The sequence below is a fragment of the Zootoca vivipara genome, chromosome 16 (genome assembly GCF_963506605.1).
Source record: "Zootoca vivipara chromosome 16, rZooViv1.1, whole genome shotgun sequence".
Lineage (NCBI taxonomy): Eukaryota > Metazoa > Chordata > Lepidosauria > Squamata > Lacertidae > Zootoca > Zootoca vivipara.
Window position 1 is genome coordinate 474,444 of NC_083291.1, and position 21,597 is coordinate 496,040.

General features: G+C 45.3%; 1 protein-coding gene across 1 annotated transcript in view; it reads left to right on the forward strand.

Moving 5' to 3' along the window:
• PUM3 (pumilio RNA binding family member 3) overlaps positions 1-17,686 on the forward strand; it is a 28,745-nt gene extending 11,059 nt beyond the window's left edge. Inside the window, exons 7-17 of the mRNA XM_035141023.2 lie at positions 811-985; positions 3,268-3,371; positions 3,811-3,889; positions 4,450-4,548; positions 5,965-6,018; positions 6,723-6,803; positions 7,903-8,045; positions 9,043-9,265; positions 10,993-11,080; positions 12,448-12,538; positions 17,403-17,686. Coding sequence (XP_034996914.2) covers positions 811-985; positions 3,268-3,371; positions 3,811-3,889; positions 4,450-4,548; positions 5,965-6,018; positions 6,723-6,803; positions 7,903-8,045; positions 9,043-9,265; positions 10,993-11,080; positions 12,448-12,538; positions 17,403-17,538 — 1,273 coding nt within the window. The 3' untranslated portion in view covers positions 17,539-17,686. The remainder of the gene's footprint in view (positions 1-810; positions 986-3,267; positions 3,372-3,810; positions 3,890-4,449; positions 4,549-5,964; positions 6,019-6,722; positions 6,804-7,902; positions 8,046-9,042; positions 9,266-10,992; positions 11,081-12,447; positions 12,539-17,402) is intronic.
• Positions 17,687-21,597: the final 3,911 nt, after the last annotated feature.

Here is a 21,597-nt window from a genome sequence, read left to right on the forward strand (position 1 = left end):
CAAACGGACCTCTTGTTGGCAAAAACAGAGATGAAGTTTTATTGTGTTAAAAACATAAGTGATTCTTTAACGTGTCATTTATTAATTAGCTTTGTTCCAGTTGTACAAAATAAACTCAGTCAAACATTTAACTTTAAGTTTTCCTAGCCTCTTAACTGTCTTCATATAAGCCACCACATAACGCCACACCACACCTTCCTCCCTCTCCCTCCTAACTCACCAAACCGACTCTCCCTCCTTTCAAACCTGGCACAGTCCCGCCCCCATCAGAGTTCTATGCCAGTCAGGCTGGAGGTGGGTTAACTCTTTGCCAGCCGGGCAGAAATAAACATTTTAAAAGTGCTTCAATTTGTCACAGTTGGCTACTAAGCAGAGCCAAACACTCACTCAGTGATTGGCCTGATGCTGGTGTCTCTCTCTTCTATGTAACACTCGCAAACAGTAAGATAAAATGTGGGCTGGATCCAGGCTGCCTTCCATGAATGGAATGGCTCTTCCTGTTCACAGAGGGACCTGGCTGTCGCAGGAAGGGAAGTCAACGGTTGTTGCTTCATCCCTTCCCCTGCAGTTCCCAGCACTACTCCACAGGGTCCCCCAAAGGAAGAGGAAGGTGGCAAAAGTTTCCGCTCCTTCTGACAACTCCGTCCCCTTGCTAGTGGCACCAAAGTTTGGATCAGAGTCTCTCTTCTCTCCCCGCCATTGAAAAAGAATTAAAAATCAGTTGTGTTTAATAAGTGATTGCTCAAAGTCTCTGCTCCGCTTTTCTTTTCCAATATGCTGAGCCACTATCCATGTTTATTCCTGAAACAGAACGAAGCCACAAATTGCAGAGATAATCAAAAGCTTTAAAGGCGAGGTCAGGAAGATGCTGCGCCACGCTGAAGCATCGGCTGTGGTGGAGTACGCCTACAACGACAAAGCCATTTTGGAGCAGAGGAACATGTTGACCGAGGAGCTGTATGGGAACACGTTCCAGGTCTACAAGGTGGTGTATCGAGGCAGCTTCCTCTCCACAAACCTTTTTTGCAGCTGTCCCCCACAGTATTGTTTTGAGATTTTGGATACAGTGCGCCATGGGAGAGAAAAGGAAGGGTCGCCAATGGGAAAGGAAATACTGCTGTTTTATTTCCAGAGCTAGAGCTCTGAAGGGGGCCCCCTCTGCATCTGTGCCCTGTACATGCAGTCAGTGCTGTTTGTGTCTCAGCCCACCAGAATTTCCTTCCTACCTTTGAGATCCTTCGCTAGAGCAGAGTAGAGCATACTAGGGGCTAAAGGATGAAGAGGGGGGCTTGGGAGTACTGACTTTGCCACTATGAAAACTAGGAATTCTGTTGATGAGCAAACCTGCCGTTCCCATGATTCTAGTTAACATCTTGATAACTTCATTAAAACTGGGATACAGAGCAAGCTGATGCATAGATCTGCTCTAGCTGTTTCAAAAATGTATTGGCACCTGAACACATGTTTACTTGGTCCCTTCTCTGGAGGTTGACTTTATTAAGAAGCGTTGGTTCTGCTTAAATGACAGAGGCCAACTTGAACGACCTGCCACTATGTTTTAATTTGTCTGGTGTGAAACTTGAATGCAAAGTCTTTATAGACAAAAATAGGTATTTGATTCCTGCAGAATTTAGAGATCTCTGGAGAGCATTGTTCAAGTTGATTGGTTTGCAATTATTGATAGTTCCGGTACAATATAAAGAAGTCTTAAAAGTTGAATTTGCTATACAACATTTGACTTCAGTTTAGTTCCATGCCCCCCCCCCAATTGCCTTTTTTAAGGATTTAAAAAGTAATCATTAGCTTACATTTGAAAGGGAGTGGATTTAGTAGGAATTTTCATGTTTGAGAATCTGGCTAGAGCCATTCTAATTCCTATATAAAAAATTAAGCTTAATGAAGTTCTTTTAAAAGCTTTGAAACCATGTGTACTAATATGCTATTACTTGAATTCTTATTTCATTATGTGCTGCAGCATCATGTTCTATTAAAGACTCACAGATCACATGTGGATATCTTTAATGAGAGACCAATTAACAGGAGTTCCACTTTGCACACTAATTAGAAACTGCCATCAAAGTGAATGTAAGAAGCAGTTATACCTGCTGTTTGAACCCTTTTAAAAGCTCTGCATGAATAGAAGCCACTTCAGCCTTTTTAATAGGACCCTCTTGCAAATTGCACTGTGATCCTTACCCTGCTTGCAGAGAAGTCAGATTCCTTCACCAGCTGATTCGTGGTGCTGATCTGCACTCAGGTGCAACTGCTGGATTCTCTATCGGTGTAATTTCAGCCACAGCTTCCCTTGTTCTGTTGGGGATATGGGAGTAGGAAGCCAACCCCTGCATTGCTGTGAATTGGGGTGTCGTAGGTTAGACCATCTTTATGCTGGAACTGAGAGGCAAGAGCAGACTTCCTCAACCTCGGCCTTCCAGATGTTTTTGGCCTACAACTCCCATGATCCCTAGCTAGCAGGACCAGTGGTCAAGGATGATGGGAATTGTAGTCTCAAAACATCTGGAGGGCCAAGGTTGAGGAAGCCTGGGCAAGAGTGTCTCAGGATGGACCTCTGCAGAGCGCACTTGAATGAAATAATAATGGGGCAGTTCTCCCTTATTTGCAGCCCTTTCATTATAAAAAAAGTATTCTCCTCTGTGTAAATAAAACTGGATGGATCAGAAAGGTCAAAAGTAAGCCTGGATGAATATACTGTACAAATGTAATGAATTAGTGCATTCTTCTTTTTGTCCCAATTACAGCATTAAAACAGGCAGGCAGAGCATTTGACACGGGTGTTTCCCCCTTTAGTTGCATATTTTTAAACTCCTTGCTTGCTTTCCAGCCTACACAAAGATCTTGGGGTCCATATGTCTCATCAGGACCTCTAGTATGTCAATAAGACCAGGTGGAGCTGCAAGATAAACTCCCAAATGTATCCTTGGAAACGGAGTGCAGTTCAAGCTGTTCACAAAACTTCCTTCTCTGGTCACTAGGTACAAAGTGGATTTCGTCTAGATCTTTCTGGAGACTTCAGTTCCCTCTTAAATAGTTAAATATGACGTTCTAGCTGGACCATCTGTCACAGGGAAGCCAGTGGTTTATCAGAGGTCCTGTGGATGTACAGAGCCTCTCAACCGAGTCTGATGAGGTCACAGTGTCAAAAGAGGATGGCAGACTTGCTTGATACTGAAGTTTCTTCTTCCTTGTGCTTTGGCTTTTTAATGTCATTAAAATTCAGTGTACAGTAGCGGCTTTTCTTAATTTCAGTCATCAGAACACCCAACTTTAGAGGAAGTGTTGAAGGCTCAGCCTGAGAAGCGGGAGGCCATTCTGGATGAAATGAAACAGATCCTGACTCCAATGGCGCAAAAGTAAGGGCAATAACTTAGCACGAGGCATATCGCAGCCAACTGCGGAGAGCTGCTCATCCCTTTTAACGTCTCTTGAGATAACTTGGAAATGGTTCCATTTTGAATGTAAACACTTAAGCTGGTGAAAGGCCAGCAGATCTTTCCAAGATGACTTCTTTAATGTGGCCCTTTGTTTGTGGGAACATGGAAGGTCCTTCAAAAACAAAACAAGCCCCCAGTGCTTCTCCTCTCTTTCTCCTGAAAGCAGGAGTGGGGAAACGGGGACCCTCCAGAAGTTGATGGGCTCCAACTCCCGTTATCTGTGACCATTGACCATGGGGGTTGGGGTGAATGGGACTTGTGGTCTGCCAACATCTGGAGAGCCAAGGAGCTCTCTGTCATAGTATTATGTAAGTACTGCACAGACTTCTGTTTGTTTCCCCCCTCTTTCATCTGACAGGGAGGCTGTGATAAAGCATTCGTTGGTGCATAAAGTCTTTCTGGACTTCTTTATCCATGCCACGCCAAAACAGAGATCGGTAAGTATTGCCACAGCTATGGGTTTCGATCTGGTTTCATGTTAACGAATAAACAGTACAAGTGCATGCCAGGCGCTTCTCCTCTGCAGAGCTGTGCCTCTTAGCAGCTCCTGTGCCTCCTCCGCTTGCTGGATTAGGAATCTGAAGTATAACGGAGGCACTCCAGAGGATCCACACCCTTCCCAGCTTCCTGGCACAACTTGCCAGGCATCATGTCTTGAAGCAGGACAGGGCTGGATCAGGGCGCTCAACTCTTGGTTTCTTTCCAGCTGCATTTGCATACCTGAACTTAGACATTCTTCCTTATTAAATGCTGGTAGTCCTGTGATGATTGTGACCAAAGCACACTGTTCTTGGTCATGCCGGTGGCCTCGGGTTTCTCTTTAGTCGCTCTTCTTGGAATGACTCTGGTTATGAGAATTTGAAATACTTTCCATTCCTGCTTGTAAGGAAAGGTATCGCAGGCCCACAGAGCTGGTCAGAATAATGCCATTTATATTATGGTAGATGATTTGTGTTAAATTCATTAAAACCATCTCCTTAAATCTGGCTTTGTCTAGGAAATGATTGAGTCAATCAGAGAATCTGTAATCTACTTGGCACACACGCACGATGGAGCCAGAGTCGCCATACATTGCCTGTGGCATGGGACCCCCAAGGTTTGTATGCAGGTGTGAATTGGGGTGGGGGTGGAATGGGTGAGGCCTTTCTAAAAAGTTTCACTGGGGAGCCTTTTTCCCTCGCAACTTAGCTGTGTCTGACTTTGACAAATGTGATTGTGAGACATAAAAGAATGGAAATGCCCAACCCTTTCGTTAGAATTAGTATGTGAAAGGTACTAAGGAGGCTTTATGATTAGCCTTGCACCTCAAATGGCATGACAGTGCTTATCATGGTGCCTAGGCAAGCATGCTGAAAATTCAGACTTCAGCGAGAGAGAGAGAGAGAGAGAGAGAGAGAGCTGTGTCTTCATTATGTAAATGCTTAAAGCTGAGACTTGTACATAAGCTGAAGTGCTGTCAGGATCTCTGCCAGGGCTTTCTCAAAATACAGAAGACTTACAGGCTGGTTGCAGCAACCAGCTGGCTTATTTTGCATCCCATAGGGCAGGGATGTCCAACAGGTCGATCCCCATCTCCTGGGGCTAGCAGTAGATTGCGGGCTCATTTTCCTCTGTGGCGGAAAAGGAGCACCTCCCCCCCACCCACTTGCTTTGTCCTTGTGCACGATTGCAAAGGCGGAAGAGGGAGTTATTGCAGCCGGGTTTTTTACTCAGCGAAGTCTGCCACTCCCCCCCCCCCAAAAAAAGTGGCAGAACAGGCGGATTCCCCTAACAAAAAAGCTGAACAACTTTGGCTTGCTACCCTGAAAAAAGCTCAACAACTTTGGTGTTTCTCTCCCCCCCCCCATGGGTAGATCACTGCTAGTCCCCCGCCCCCAGGAGTAGATCGCAGTCTCTTGGGAGTTGGATGTCCCTGCCACAGGGAGCTAAAATGCCTCTTTGTGGAACATGGTCCATCAGCAAAGAGAGAAGAGACGGGAGAAGAAGGTTTTCCTCTGTGTCTGCAGTGTTCTTCGTCTCCCTGGATCCAGGGGGTGTCAGTCTTTTTCCAGCATGTCTCAGCCAGCCAGGCATGCTGCCTTGACCTGTTGTGAATTGCTAGAAGAGATTGCATGGTGTAGTTGAACTGGACAAGGGAAGGTAGAGACGATAAACAGCAAAAACAGAATGAAGTAAGGAGGAGGTGGGAGCAGAGATGAGATTACAGATAAATATGGAGAAAGGGGGGGCAGTTAATAGAGAGCAGAATGGGGAGGGCGGGGAGAGAAATGGGATATTGCATGACGTACTTCCTCACGGAACCCTGGACTCTTTGACATCCTCCAAATTTCGTTGTTCCCGCAAAGGGACAATGACAATAAAGATTTATTCTATTTTTTTTATTCTATTCTATTTTCAGGATTGTTGCACATTCTGAAGTCAGAAACCCGACCATGCAGCGGCTCTGCATTCGTTTTAAAGCTTCTTTGCCTGACACACTAATTTATTGGTTTTTCTTCATTTCTCTTGTCAGGACAGAAAAGTCATTATGAAAACCATGAAGACTTTTGTTGAAAAAATAGCTAATGTGAGTATTTTTAAAGATGTGTTCGTAATTTTGAGCAGCAGACTCCTGTGCATATTTACTCGGAAGCAAGTGTGGCTTTAGGAGTGCTGCTTCAAAAAGTCACTGTTGTGGCATTATTTTCAATTGGAACTACATGGATTGAGAAATTTTATTCTCAAGTGTTCAAGCTTATGTATGAATCATCAATATACATGACTTTAAAGAAGTGATTTGAACCTAGACCAAAAAGCAAATTCCATAGCAAAGGGCCAAAAATAGAAGCAGGACTTCTGTGCAGCTGAGATACACATTCACTTCTGTTGAAAACTTGTGTTTGTGACTTTTGGCCTGACTAAAACAAATTTGTGTTCTACTGAGCTTGATGCCAAATAAGACTTTATTCTGTGGAATAGTTCTTCATTTGAAATGACTGCTTTACACAGAAACAACTGAGGGATGATGACAGGGCTGGGTTTTTTTGTTCTGTTAATACAACATTCCCCTCAAATGAAACCTTAAGCCCGTTTACTCAGATGTAAGTCTCTCAGAGTTAAGTGAAGCTTAATTCCCAGTAATTGTGCATAAGAAATAGTATGATGGAAATTGTTATTGTGTGAGATGAATAGTCATTGTTGATCTTTAACAAATGAACTTGTTGGACCAGTTGCTTGGTTAATTGGGCTTCTATGTCTTTTGATGTTCTTTCTTTCTGGTTCCTATTTCAGGGCGAATTCTCACACTTAGTTTTGCTGGCGGCATTTGACTGCATTGATGACACTAAGCTTGTGAAACAGCTAACTATATCTGTAAGTAATCTAACTTCCTAAAATTCTCAAGATTTCCTGTTTCACTTAGTAACAAGGTGTCAATTACACTGGAAACGCTCACTTGTTTTTAGGCCTGGTTTTCAAACATTTCAAGTTTATTTTCTTGTAGGACAAAACTAACTTCATTGTGGTGGTTTTATTGTTGCCTAGAATGTCATAGCACACGCCATTTACTAACTGCTTTGATTTTGAGATGGTATGTGTGCTGGAAACTCTCAAGTTACGCTGAATCACTTGCTACCTATTGTTATGTAGAATCTAGTTCTCCTGTGCGTTGAATTCTTAGGCAAGCTTGTAACTGCAAAATGCACGCGGGTGTGTGTGTGTGTGTCTGCACACCATTCATAGAAGATGGTAGTGCTATATGAATCCATTGACAGCTACTTCATTAAAATAAGGGACGTAATAGTCTTTTGCAATATTTCATCCCTATTTCCCAAACTACCCTCACCTCTCTGTCTAATAAATGCAGTCTTGTCACTTGAGGCATCCGTCTCCAGGCAATGTCAAGGGGCACTGTTCTGTTGTGGCTTCAGCTGCCTCAGGCTTCTGTGCAAAATAGAAAGCACTGGCGCTCACGGCAAGTCTGCTTGAAGTCAGCCAGCAATCACATGCTGGAGCCTTGTAGGAATGTGTTCATAGAAGAAGTTAAAATAGATGTTTTGTTAGACTTTGCACATGGGATGAACACCTTTCCTTTAACTTGAGAATAAAATAAGTGTTGATGAACAAAGCTGGACTCCTCAAAATAGTTTTGCCATTAATCCACATCTAAGAAGTTTATACTAATTGTATAGATATGCTTAAAGTGCAGATATGCTTAAAGGTGTGTTTTTTTTAATATACATTCTCTCCTTTCTAAGCATGCAGAAATAAAAAGAGAAAACTTACTTAACAATACAAGGGAAGGGGGTGGAAGGGATACCACTGTCAGTCTAGTGCACATGGTTAAGTCAGTTTTTGTATGTGTTTGGGATGGGCCTATGAGCCAAGATTGTGATCCCTCTCCAAGTAACTAAAAATGAAATTGGTTGTTGAAAACAATCTTCCGCTAACAATGCTTTTCCACGTCTTTTAGGAAATTAGTGATTCCTTAACCAGCATTGTAAATAACAAATATGGAAGGAAAGTCCTCTTGTACCTGCTAAGTCCCAGGGATACTGCGTATTTCTCACCAGCAATAATCAAAATCCTGGAACAGGGTGATGGAAATGCTTATAGGTAAGCAGAAAATGCCACTTGGACGTCCGAATTCAACATTGTCTGCCAGTTGTGCAGAGAAGCAGTTATATGAACGAAACAAAACTAGCGGAACAGAGCTTTCCCCGTGGCATTTCTGGTAACGAGAGTGCAGGCTGGAGAGGAAAGCTGTGTGGAGAGGAAAGCTTGTGTACATTTGCATCTGGAAATGTCTTGCATTGAACACACGTTTACCCTGCTGCATCTTAGAGTGGCTAACCCAGGATTTAAACATAATAAATATGCCTAGAAATACTCCAGGCGCAAAAAAAGGAAGCTGCCCTCGTTGTCACAGTATGCGCACCCCCTGCACCCCCCCCCCAAACAACAGGTGAAATACACCATCTGTGAATAAAGGAACCATAACTGGTTTCTCTCTATGAGCGCCACATGCAGCCACCATGAACTGTGTGTGTGGCATCCCATTTCTCCATCCCTTGCAATTATGGCGCTTGCCTCTGCCCCATGTGTAGCCCCCCCCCCCAAGCAGTGCTGATTCTCAGAAAGGGGCCTCTCTGTGCAGATGCAGCCAGGCTTGCCCTCCTCAGTGGCGGGTGGGCGAGGGTCTGCTCTTAATGTGAGCAGGACTACCCGGGGTGTTTTGATGATTTCCTGAAGGTTAATCCTCAGACCCAGCCATTTCTCAAGGGATGGAAGGAATCCTGTTGGCATGCACCTCCCACCTCTCAGCTACGATGTAAAGAAGAGCGGTTCTGCATGCTTATTATTTTTTGCTTCTTGAACAGCTCCCTCTCATCACAACATTGCCATGTGTATAATCACCGATGCTTCTGTGGCGTTCTGAATTGAGGTGTAAAAGCGTAACCAGTTTTCCATTTATGCAGATTATATTTAGTGCCTTCCGGGGAGAAAGGAGGAGGGCTATGTTTGGATTTTAAATTGGACAATTTGGAGTGACTGGATTATGTTGTACCAAACCAAATTCCGGCAGTAAAAGAGCTGCTTTTTATTCCAACAGTAAAAAAGACGTAGATGTTCGCCGCCGTGAACTTCTGGAAGCTGTTTCTCCTGCCTTATTAAAGTACCTGAAGGAGCATGCTGAAGAAATGGTGATGGACAAGGCAACCTTCATTATGGTGACGGGGACCCTCAAGGCTGCCATTGGCGATGTCCAGCCAGCGATGAAGGCCATTGCTGGCCTAGCGGCAAGAGAGATGATTCCAGGGGGCAAAGATGGGGAGGTAACTGTGCCTGAAAAGGAGGGGGGGGGCTCCCTGGCATCTGCTGCAGTTTGGCTATCAAACTGGGATAAACCAATTTATTCTGCTTCAAGCACTGGACTACAGGGAAGGGCTTGTTGAGTTTCATGCGGGATTCTGGGATCCAGCTGGAAGGAACTGCATAATAATTCTTTCATTCTGAAGGAATGAGAAGTACAATTTTTGGATCATTTTTAAATGATAAGGAGCAAATCGTTGGGCTGTGTCCAGAACCACAGCTCCACTTGGGCAGGAGGCTTTTATGCAGGAGACAGATCGTCTTCTTTCTCTCTTGTAACCTTCCCCCCTTGCTCAAAACCAGGCCTGGGGGGAAGCCCCGTCGTGCAAGTGGAACTCTGCTCATGCAGTGCTGGGTAAAGGTAAAGGGACCCCTGACCATTAGGTCCAGTCGTGACCGACTCTGGGGTTGCGCGCTCATCTCGCATTATTGGCCGAGGGAGCTGGTGTATAGCTTCCAGGTCATGTGGCCAGCATGACAAAGCCGCTTCTGGCGAACCAGAGCAGCACATGGAAACACCGTTTACCTTCCCGCTGTAGCGGTTCCTATTTATCTACTTGCATTTTGACGTGCTTTCAAACTGCTAGGTTGGCAGGAGCTGGGACCAAGCAACGGGAGCTCACCCCGTCATGGGGATTCAAACCGCCGACCTTCTGATCGGCAAGCCCTAGGCTCAGTGGTTTAACCACAGCGCCACCTGGGTCCCTTAGCAGTGCTGGGTAGAACCCATTATTTTTAACCTGTTCCTGAAACTTACGATAACACCGTTTCTTGTAGCTGAATGAGGTTGTAAATGTTCTAGCTTGGAGTAAGTAGACTACTTTTGTGGTTTATAGTTGTGTGAACCACTGACTATACTATGCCAAATATACAATTTATTTCCATAATTTCAGCGTGTGGCATATTTTGTCTCTTGCTTAAATGGTACTTTCCTACAACCTCGAAGCACACCGGCATTTTAGGAACGCATTTGGAGAAAAGAAGCAGATATTTTGGGCTGAGGGTGTTGCATATAATTTATACCCAATATCTTAAAATTTTGTATTGGTATATCTGCTTGTAATGTCATTGTAAGCACTTGGCAGATAAAACTTTCGCGTATTTTAACCACCTAAAAATCTTTAATTCTGCAGCACTAAAATTGCTTAAGAAATCAAAAGGCAGGCAAGATAGCTAGTCAAGGAAGTGAAAGTAAGGTGATGGGTAGCTTAAATTTTGTAGAAACTCCAGTGCTTAATGTCTAAACAAACCGCCAGGCCTCTAAATGTATTTAAACGTTCTGAATGGCTTTTTTTCCATTTGGCCACCCCTGATTACTTAATGTACCACTTAGTCATGTGGAGAAAACAGATTTTGTTTGTAGGCAGCATTTCTAAATATGCCTGAGCCTTGATCTGATTCCTGGCATTTCGAAAGGCACAGATTGTGATACAGCAAGGGAAGTACAGTGGTGCCTCACAAGACAAATGCCCTGCGAGACGAATTTTGGTGACTCGCAAGACGAATTTGTTTTGCGAAAAATTCGTCTTGCGAATCACGGTTTCCCATAGGAATGCATTGAAATTTAATTAATGCATTCACAGGGGCAAAAAAAGACATTTCAATGCATTCCTATGGGAAACCGCGATTCGCAAGATGAATGTTTTGCAAAAGCACTGCAGGGACTTGACTCTTCCTATTATTTTCACAGCTTCATATTGCAGAGCATCCAGCAGGTCACCTGGTTCTGAAGTGGCTGATTGAGCAAGACAAGAAAATGAAGGAGAGCGGCCGGGAAGGTATGCTAGTAACTCTGCAAAAGACAGTGGATTCCCTTGTCCCAGACCTGTTAGGTCTGTCTAAATGCATAAGGGACAGCGTGGGAGGGGGTGCAAAGGCTCGTCTGCACTAACTGTTAACCTTGAATCGCTTTGCTTGAAGTGTTTAAAATGCATCCTTCCACCCTGAAAGCGTCCAGGAGATTTTATAGACTTCGCTTCATCCAAGCTTAAAAGCAGCACAGCTTGGAAGGAGCTCTCCTTCACAGTTAACGTGCCAAACAACCGTCATGTCGGTGGCAGTGCTCCGAAGTAAGGCCTTGCTCCCAGGAATGTGCTTAGAGGATTGCACCCTAAGTTCCATTAATTGGGCGTCTTGTGCACTTCTTCTGTGGAAGTTGGGGGCTGGAGACGGAAGGGACGTTGCCAAGAGGAGCCAGAGGAAGGTTTGTGCAGCTAATAGAGAGATCGGCCAGTATTCTCTGCTAGTGCGATCCAAGGGTTCGGTTGTTGCACTTGCAGGGCAAGGTGGGGGAGATTGTGGGGCACAGGAGAAAGCCAACTCCAGGCAAATGGGTTCTAAACAAATAAACTGCCATCACGCAGAGTATAATCTCTTATCACCTTTAGCTGCAGTTGATTTGATCTTGATAATACGCTTTCCCATTTGAGCCTATGAATTTGTAGTAGGGTGGGGGTTGTTTTGTGTCCCCACCAACCGGTATAACTCTCACTTTTTTTCAAATCCTTATCTGCTTGCAAAGCCCCCTTGTTAAACCGACTGAAGTTTCTGGACATTTTCCTTATTTTGCAATATATCAGAGTTGGAAGGGACCCCAGTGGTCATCTCGTCCAGCCCCCTGCAATGCAGGAATCTTGACTAAAGCATCCATGAGCATGGCAGGTGCTTTCTGTGCAAAGAACTGTGGGGGTATTTTAAGCTGTTGGTGCTGTGAAATGTGGAACTGGGGTTTGTAGGCTTGCATGCCCCACTCTTCCATAACTGGGTTTGTGGGCCTGAAGGTTTCAGTTTGTCTCAGCGGTGTCTGCATCTGAAATAACTCTTACCATCCTGTCTATTAAGTTGAAACAAAATAAAAAAATCCTTCCAGCAGCACCTTAGAGACCAACTAAGTTTGTCATTGGTATGAGCTTTCGTGTGCATGCACACTTCTACAGAAAAATTGAGTTAGAGGATTCTGCTGTTACAGTCTCGATTATTTCTTAGCATTGCTCACAAATTAAGGCCTGACTATTACAAATGTATTGAAGAGTCAATGGTTCTGAGGCGGTCTGTGAATATACAATTTGCAAGTGTTCAAACCCCTTTACTAAAAAATTTAAATGGGTTTGTGTGGTGTCTAACATGGTCTTTATTTTTTTAACAGAATGTTTTGCAAAAATACTCGTGGAGCATGTGGGCATTGATCTTCTGAAGACCTGGGCAAACGTCAACCGTGGTGCGATTATTCTGTGTCGGTATGTACCGCATTTAATGACTGAACTAGCAGTAAAATGCTGCAAAACAGCTTCATTGTGATTTCTTCCTTCCCTGTCTCTTTCTTCTTTCTTATCTGCTGCAGTCATAGATGCCTTATGCTGGTGTTCTGTCGGCAATCAGGATGTAGCCCTTGCTTGACTAGTTAAGCATCACTGCATTGCCTTGAAAGCCAAACCTTTCTCCTTGCTTTTTGCTAGCCTGACAAAAAGTGCCAGGAAATCCCTTCTGTGCAGTACTCTTAATCTGGAATTGCTTTTGAAAGACTTCCCACGTGTTTCTAATGCCTCGTCCTATTGTGCCATCTCGTGTTTCAAGGCATTATTTGGTTTATTTTTAGAAAGCAACAAGCGTTTACATTCAGGAGCAACCAGTGTTTGCCATTTGTATGGCAATTCCATCTACCTCAGTGAGTCCACACCATAAAGGTTGCCCCTTCAACGCGTATAATTTAGCGATTGACTGAGAGCGGGAGCAATGAAATCCTGCTGCAGAAATGGATTCTCATTGTGCAAGCGGGTGGACACCCTTTGGTGTTGCCCAGAGCGATGCTGCAGCTCGTTTTGAACCGTTCCCTTTCCATCATTGGCTCACACCTGAAACAAGCAGCTCAAAAGGAGACACTTGGCTTGTTTTGTGACACTGCGCTTGGCAGCCCAGTTAAATGGAAGTATTTACTACAGCCCCCTCCTCACTCACAAAAGTCTTAACCATAATTGGTGGCACATGAATGACTTGCGCTAATGAACCCCTGCTTTTGTGTGCAGAAATTCCCTTTCACAGCAAATCCGCCAAAGATGTTTCCAAGTTTGGTCTTAATTTCTACCTTGCTTTAATTTGGCAGCCCAGCCCCTGATGCTGATCACTATGGCAACGTGTACCGTTAAATGAAAGTGTTCAGCGCATCACAGAAACGGAGGAACGGAATGCCACACCCTCCTGCCCCCTAGACTAAAGCAGGCTCCTTAATTGCTCCCTCTATTAACTTGCCCCTCTTTCCCCAAAGCAGATAGATGCCTTCAGGTCTAAGGGGTGGGCTGGTAAAAGCAAACTGAGATGGCACAAATCAGCAATGGTGCTGCTGGAGGGACAGTTGAACTGAAGCCCTCAAGTGACCAGCTCCTCTGACATCTGGAAGCGGATCTGGCCCTTTCTGCATAAGTCCTCGCAGGGCCGGCCCTACGTGCAGGCTGGGTGGCGCAGGGCACCCGGCCACCGCGCTGGGAAACGGGGTGGGAGGGCGCCGGAACGGGGCGGGAGGGATCCGGCACACCACGGCATCGGGGGCGCCTAAGACGGCGCTGAGTCCTCGCTTTCCAGTATCCCATCTCATAATCCCCCACCCCCATTTTTAGTGTTTCTTCTGACACCAAGTAAAATAACATCCCTGACTCTCTGGGTCACTACAAATGCAGCAGGCTTAAATCGAGCATCTGCTGTTAGGTTTATTATATTAATGTGCAGTTTTAACACTCAGCTGCCGGCTTTCTAATATAGATCTATGGGGATTTTTGCACGACACTTTGGAACAGATCCCTTGCATTTGACAAGCGCACTTAATTCCTTTGAAATCTCTAATCCCGCATACAGATGTCGCATAAAGATTTGGGAAGAGCTCTTTCAACCTTTGCAGCGAAGTTTTCTTCTTCTACAGAGATGTGGGAAAGCCTGCTATAGAATGGAAATGGCTCAGTTGCTTTGCTAAAAAATATTCTGAACTTTGCTTAGAATGTGTATTTTCCTATTGTGCAGCCCTCTTCAAGTACGGCTGTCAAGGGTCCTCCTGATTTTTGATTCCCATAAGATATTTGGCCAGTCTTCTGTGTTTCTTGGCATTCAGCTGCATCTCAAATGTTTCCTTTTCCGTTTTCCGATTTCTAGTCTCTCCCTTGCTTAGCAAGGTCTGTCATTGACTGAGCAGCAGCTTTTCTGAAAGTCATATTAGTTTTCAAATGGACCTCTCTCTGTGTGTGTGTGTTCATATGCATTAGTTAGTAAATAATAAAATTACGAGATTGCTATACTGCAGTATGACACGTGTCACAGGCGTTGCGTTGCGACTACTCTAGAGTAACGACTCTCCAGACCTTTACCTTTTCATGCTTTTATTCAGTGCAGGCTATTTACAGTGCTAGAGCTGTACAGGATACATCCGCTTAGTCTGACCCAGAACCCTGGAATGGCGCACTCCGCGTCTTCTTCCAACATAAGAGTCTGGGCACCCCAAATCTCCTCCCGCGTTTCCTCCTGCGTAATTCTGGAACCGGAGGGGAAAAGGGTCTCATTTCCCTGTTTTCCTTCTCCCCCTCTTCCCCCCCCTCTCTCCCTCTCCCACGTGCAGCAGGGGCTCTCCTATGCTGCCAGAGCCCTGTCTCCTCCTTCCTCACTGGACTCTTCCCCCTCCCAGCTGGCATTACTGCTGGTGGAGGAGCTGCTCCTCAGGATGGGGGGGGGCTCTCTGTACTCTTTCCCCCTCACAACGCATGAACTGCAGCGTGGCGTCTAATGAGCAGGTGGGTCCCAGGCAGGCCCTCCAGGTGAGCCACAGAGGAAGAGGCAGGCCAGGCCAGGCCAGTTCCTCCGCGACCATAGAACCCTAGAATCGTAGAGTTGTGGAAGGGACCCCAAGGGCCATCTAGTCCAACCCCCTGAAATGCAGAAACCGTTTTGTGTTTCTTTGCTGCCACGACCCTGTTGCTGCTGGTGGTGAGGCAGGGGGTGGAGGAAATTTCTGTTGCTGCTGCTCCTCCTCTGGAAGCAGCGAGAAAAGGCAGCATTTTAAAGTACAGCCTCTTTCCTTGCCTTTCCAGAGCAACAGCCGCACTCCTCTTGACACCCCCACCACTGGCAGGCAGGGGGCAACAGGGTGGGGGTTGAAGGGAAGAAAGTATTTCTCCCCTTTCTCATCATTCCCCCCCTGTATTGCTGCCACCACAGCCAGTAGAGGGGGGCAGAGCGGCGTGTAGAGCCTGTTGGTGAGCAACACAGGCCAGAGGTGCAGCCGATGATTCATGACTGGATCTGCAGGGCAGCACAGCTTTGGGCAGTATCCTGAACTGATGACAGGGTTCGAAGCATGAGCTTGAAATCTGTGGGCTCCAGGTACAGATCCAGCCTGCCAGTCTCTCCTTTGAGGTGACATCAGGGCACAAAAAGGGAATGTGAACTTGTCTCTCTGCTCAAGTCGCCAGTTGGCTTCCTCCATCTTTGGTTTCCCATTCCCTAAGATTAATAGCAAGCCCCGGGAGGCACCAGGCGTCCTGGATGTGCCCATTGCCGCTGCTTAGCAAGAGACGGTTCATCTCTAGAAGGGGCAATGGCGCTGGCCAGGGAGAGAACTCCGCTGCAATACCTGGGCTGGCAGGGCACATGCATCTGGTTATTGCCTGTGTTCACTACCAGGGTGCAAAACTGTTGTGGGAATTTATTGGGATAGTGGCCTGACATGCAAGCCAATGTGGAATTCAGAAACGCTTCCGCTGAGTGGCAGGTGTTTTCATCCACTCCCAAATGCCCCCCCCCCCCAAGATCCCAAATGGTGGATAAGGCGAAACTAGAGGCAGGTCTTTAGGCTCATGGTGCTTACAATTCCTGCTTTCCCCTGGGAAACTGCCCTGGAAGAGAAGGGGAGGTGGTGCCCTGTTCTGCAGGGCTTTCCCCTCCCTTCTTCCAGCGAGGTCCTCTGCTAGCTTGGAGTCAGTTCCACCAATGGAAGGAGCTCTTCTGCTTAGGCCAGGGCAAAGCAGGATCTCTAATGTAGCAACACATTAAAGGCATGCAAATTCTGCAGCACACTGCTTCAACCTAACAGCGCTGTGCTTTTTGGATAAGGCAGAACTCTATGAGTTCTGCTTTAGGTCACATTGAGAAACAGATTTTTAATCACTCTGCAAGCCACATTAATTCTTCTCCCACTCTGTTTGGTTTGGCAACATAATCCTTATTATGTATCTAAAAAAACCTGCAAGGCGGGCAGGCAGGCGGGCGGGGGGATGTGTTCATTTAATCAGAAGGTTATGATAAAAATAACATTGCAGTTCAAAATGAATCTGCCACTCGTCCGATCGAGGCACAGGGCTCCTTTGTCAAATGTGAGGCTGCCACTCGATAACTGGGATACAGAAAAAGTTCTCCAAACTGGTCTGTGTGGTTTTCCCTGGAACTACGCCTGGGTCTTTGTTTGCAGCTGAGTTTTAACCCTATTTTTAATACTACTGTCAGTGCAAACATTTTCTCCTTAAAACCATTTTCCTTGATGAATTAAAAGTAAGATACTTAGAAGGTTTTTTCCCCTTTTTTGCAATTTTGAAGAGCAATGATTTCTATTTTTTCCTGTGTATTCTGACAGCCCAGTGTCCATGTTAGTCTGTGTTGAGGTGGCTGATGTCTAAATTAAATGCTTCAGAATTTAAGAAAATAAACTGCTGCTATTTGCTATTAGGCAATTATCCCAACAGATGCTTTGAGCCTCGGCCCAGTATACCTGAAGGAGCGTCTCCACCCTGAGGTCCAGTGCCGAGGGCTTTCTTGGTAGTGGCGCCCGCCCTGTGGAACGCCCTCCCATTAGATGTCAAAGAGACTACCTGACATTTAAAAAACATCTGTAGGCAGCCCTGTTTAGGGAAGCTTTTAATATCTGATGAATTGTTGTATTTTAATCTTTGCTGGAAGCCGCCCACAGTGGCTGGGGAAACCCAGCCGGATGGGCAGGATACAAATAATAAATTATTATTATTATTTATTATTATTATTAGACAAAGCAGATGGACTGCCAAGCATTGATTTCTCTTTCTACTTTCGTTCTGATTGTAATTTTGATTTTTGATATTTTCTTTTTGTTTATAGCCTTCTTCAGAGCTCCGATCAGGAAGTGGCAACAGAAGTAAAAGCTGGACTAAAAAGTATTATTCCAAAGCTTAAAAAACGGACTAAAGATGGCACAGCGGCAGGAAAGGCGCTGCTGGATAAATTATCGTCATAACCTAAAGAAGTTATTAAGTGGACAACTTTTCTGTTTGTGGAAGCGAATCCTCCTTTTAATACATCTAAAGGACAGGTTTTTGGGGTAAAGATAACCTTTTTAAAAAACAACACACAATATGTCAATAAACACTTAGGCTTTTTCAGAATGTTTGGTTATCTTTTTTCTCAGTTGAATTGTCCCTGGAGGGGAAGATCTCTTTGTTTAGCCGGGCAGCTGAAAACTCTATTCCCATGTGCCGCCTTTCATCATTTTAGTCTCCTTGTCCATATTCAGCTCCAGGCAGCAACTGCTTCCCCCTCTGTCTTGCTCCCTTTTGGGTGGCTTCTCCCCACCTTTGGTCTCCCATAGTTCCAGCCGCCTGTTTGGCTTTCCTCCTTTTTACTGCCAACCTTTCCTCGAATGCTTGCAGATCTGCCTTCTGCCTCCAAGTTCCTCTTTTTTCATAGGTTGCCTGCTTCCGAGTCCTTCCACTCGGCTGCCTCTGCCTTTGGCTGCTGCCATGGCTGATGTACGTTTTCCTTCTCAATTTCAGGCGAAAGGAGCCCCCACTTTAGCCAAGAGCTCTTCAAGGCCAAAGCTGTGAGACAGACTGGAATGCTCTTTAGTGGGAGGGTCTAGTGGTGCACGGTGAAATCCTCAAATCCCTTCCAAGCTCAGGAAAAATTAGGAAAACCTGTTTTGTAGTAGTTACAGGTAGGTAGCCGTGTTGGTCTGAGTCGAAACAAAATAAAAAAATTCCTTCAGTAGCACCTTAAAGACCAACTAAGTTTTTATTTTGGTATGAGCTTTCGTGTGCATGCACACTTCTTCAGATACACTTGAAACAGAAGAGTCAGACCCTTATGTATATACAGAGGGTGGGGTGGGTGGGAATGGGTGATGGGCTGATGGGAGTGGTAAACCTGTAGATGGCTGTTAACGACTGCTGATGACTGCAATTGGTCCTGTCGTTAACAGCCATCTACAGGTTAACCACTCCCATCAGCCCATCACCCATTCTCCCCCACCCCCCACCCTCTGTATATACATAAGGGTCTGACTCTTCTGTTTCTAGTGTATCTGAAGAAGTGTGCATGCACACGAAAGCTCATGCCAAAATAAAAACTTAGTTGGTCTTTAAGGTGCTACTGAAGGAATTTTTTAATTCTGTTTTGTAGTAGTTATTGGCTTGGTTCAGTTCCAACCATACCCTTTGGGATAAATACTGCACACTTCTGGGCACCTCTCTGCTCCCTCTGGAACACCTTCTCCTTACTGGATGGTGTTAGCTTACAGCATCCTGAGTTAGGTTCCGACTTGATCATTTCCTCAGTTCTCCTTAACCAGGGAAGGGAGAGCCGAAGGGCCAAGGAAGGACATGAGCTTGTGATTGCCCAAATAATCAAGGAGCATGACGTTGGCCCTAAGTGAAGAGGCTTCCTCTAGGCTTGCAGGCGGCTCATGTTTAAAGGCCCTTTTCACTCTCCAATCTCGGCAGAAGAAAAACATGCTGTTCCTATGGAAACGCCTTTTTAAACAATGCTGAACACAGCTAGATTTCTAAAAAGATGAGTTTGGTGGAATAACTGTTATTAGTGGTGTTCTTTTATGGAATAAAGTATTTGCTTTTTCCAATTTGAAGGTATGTGGACTATTGTTGAACATGAATGGTAAGGCTAAAAACTAGTTCGACATTTTCTCTGCAGTTTGGCTGACAGCTTTGGGCGTGCCATGCGCCAATAAGGACTAATGCATAGGGGGCAACACTGGAGGAAAATTGCTTTACTCAGTGGACAGAGGAGAACGCCTGGTTTTAATCCCAATACTTCAACTGGAGCAACTCAAATCCACTTGAGTCCAAAAGAAGCTTAATTGGCATTCACACATATGAAATAACACAGTGGTTTTAGAATTAACAATGTGAAAATAGTATCTTGCAGACCATAGCACGGCAAGTACCATATTTTCCCGCATATAATGCCCCTGTGTATAAGATGACCCCTACAGTCGTACCTCGGGTTATGAACAACTCGGGTTACGAACTGCGCAAACCCGGAAGTATTTTCACCGCGCACATTTGCGCATGCGCAAAGCGCAAAAATAGCACTTTGTGCATGTGCAAAATGGCGGTTTCGGGTTACGAACTTTTCGGGTTACGAACTGCGACCCGGAACGGATCGTGTTCGTAACCCGAGGTACCACTGTATTTTGGGGGAGGAAATTGAGGGGGATGGTCCAGAGTTGTTGAGCTTTTTGGGGAGGGGGGATTGTCGACAATCGCTCACCTGATTGTATGCATCAACGAAGCCACCAATCGTCTGTCCACTCACCGCCAGCAGCCACCAATCGCCTACTATCCCTGTATAAGATGACCCCCAGTTTTTAGCATTTTAAAACAACTAAAAAACCTCATACTGTACACAGAAAAATATGGTAAGTTAGAAGTGAATATTAAAAGCTTGTCAAAGTGGATCATGTAGATGGCGTTCTTAGTACGGAAGGGAGAGATCTCTCCCTGCAAAGCAATTGGCTGGAGCTGCTTTGCCACTTAACAAGCTCAGCGCTGTCTGCTAACGAAACCTGACATATACCTGCTGCATGGCCAAAAGGACGGGGACCGGAGAGAGCCCTTCTCTGCTGATGGGGCAGTGTGGTGCCGACTGCGCTCTCCCAATCCGCCTAAGCATCATTACCCTGTGTCACACTTAAAGGTTAATCTCAACTCGATCTAATTGGCAGTGACAAAAAGCAGTTGCCCACACGGCCGCTCCAGCAGCTTCAGAAGGGTTCTCGCGATTCATCAGTTCCCCAAACAGGATTGTCTCTTGTGACAGTGAAACAGATAACTTTGATTAGCATCGGATAACCAATTTAAAGGCCAGCAAAAATGGCCCCAGCGTTTTAGTTGCTGCCCTCTTATCGCAGCTGGCTTGGACAAAGGGTGACGGCAGTTTTGAGGAAGGATGTTTTGAGCTCTCCTTTAGACCGCCAGTCCCAGAGCAAATGCAGTTTTTTCCCCCAAAATATCAACATAAAGTTTACTCAGTGGCCCCATCCTCTATGGGGGAGCCAAATAAAGTTTGATTTAGCCGAAAGTAAATATTGGAGGTGTGCTTCTCAAACAGCAGATTATAAACATGGGAGTTTTGTTAACAAGTAATTAAATGATGGTTAACTTGTGTGCTTTTATTAGCTCTTATCTCAGTTGTCTGTTGTAACTGCTTTTTCTGCCCTTTCCAGACTCAGGAAAGCAGTGTGTGTTTATTTGTCATTTAGACGTTGCTTTAATCCAAATACGTTTTCCTGCAGAAACATCAAAGATCCAAGGAAAAAGTGTTGGCCTTGTACATTTTGTGCCTTTCAAAATTTGGATGTAGACAAAGTGGGATTTCCATGTCTGTTCTGTGATCATGGAATGATCTGTCCATTTACCCGAACATAAACACGGACATGGAACTATTTGTTTTGAACGGATCCGTTTTCATCAGTGTTTAGCAATGGACTTGATTCTGTGAGTCTTTCGTTGTGTTGGATGTCTCTGATTTAGATATCTTCAAGAACGGCTCTTAGTCACAGAAGTGAAACGGAAGCTCATGGTGTCAGGAGGCAACGTACACTGGGAAATTAGATGGGGCCGTGGCGTAGGAATGTCATTGAACAGTTCCTTGGTGCTACCGTCATGCAGGTAGAATAGGAATCCTGCTGCTACAGTATTAGGATGCTTTCTTAGCCATGTCAATCCCCACACCCATCGGCCATCTCTGGACGACCCAGTTTTCCTTTTGAGATGGCAAAGTCGCAGCAAGACTCAACCGTGCCAATGTTACGCAGGGGAAATTGTTGCTTTGAATGCGCTTGCAATGATACATCCTGTGTGATTTCAGATCTTGAGCTTCACTGTGGTCATAGAATCACAGAATTGTGGAGTGGGGAAAGGGCCCTGATGGTCATCCAGTCCAACCCCCGACAATGCAGCCGGATAGGCAGCTGTCCCTTACGGGGATCAAACCTGCAGCCTTGGGGCCATCCGCACACCGCTCTCACCAGCTGAGCTATGCAGGGTGAATAATGGAGTAA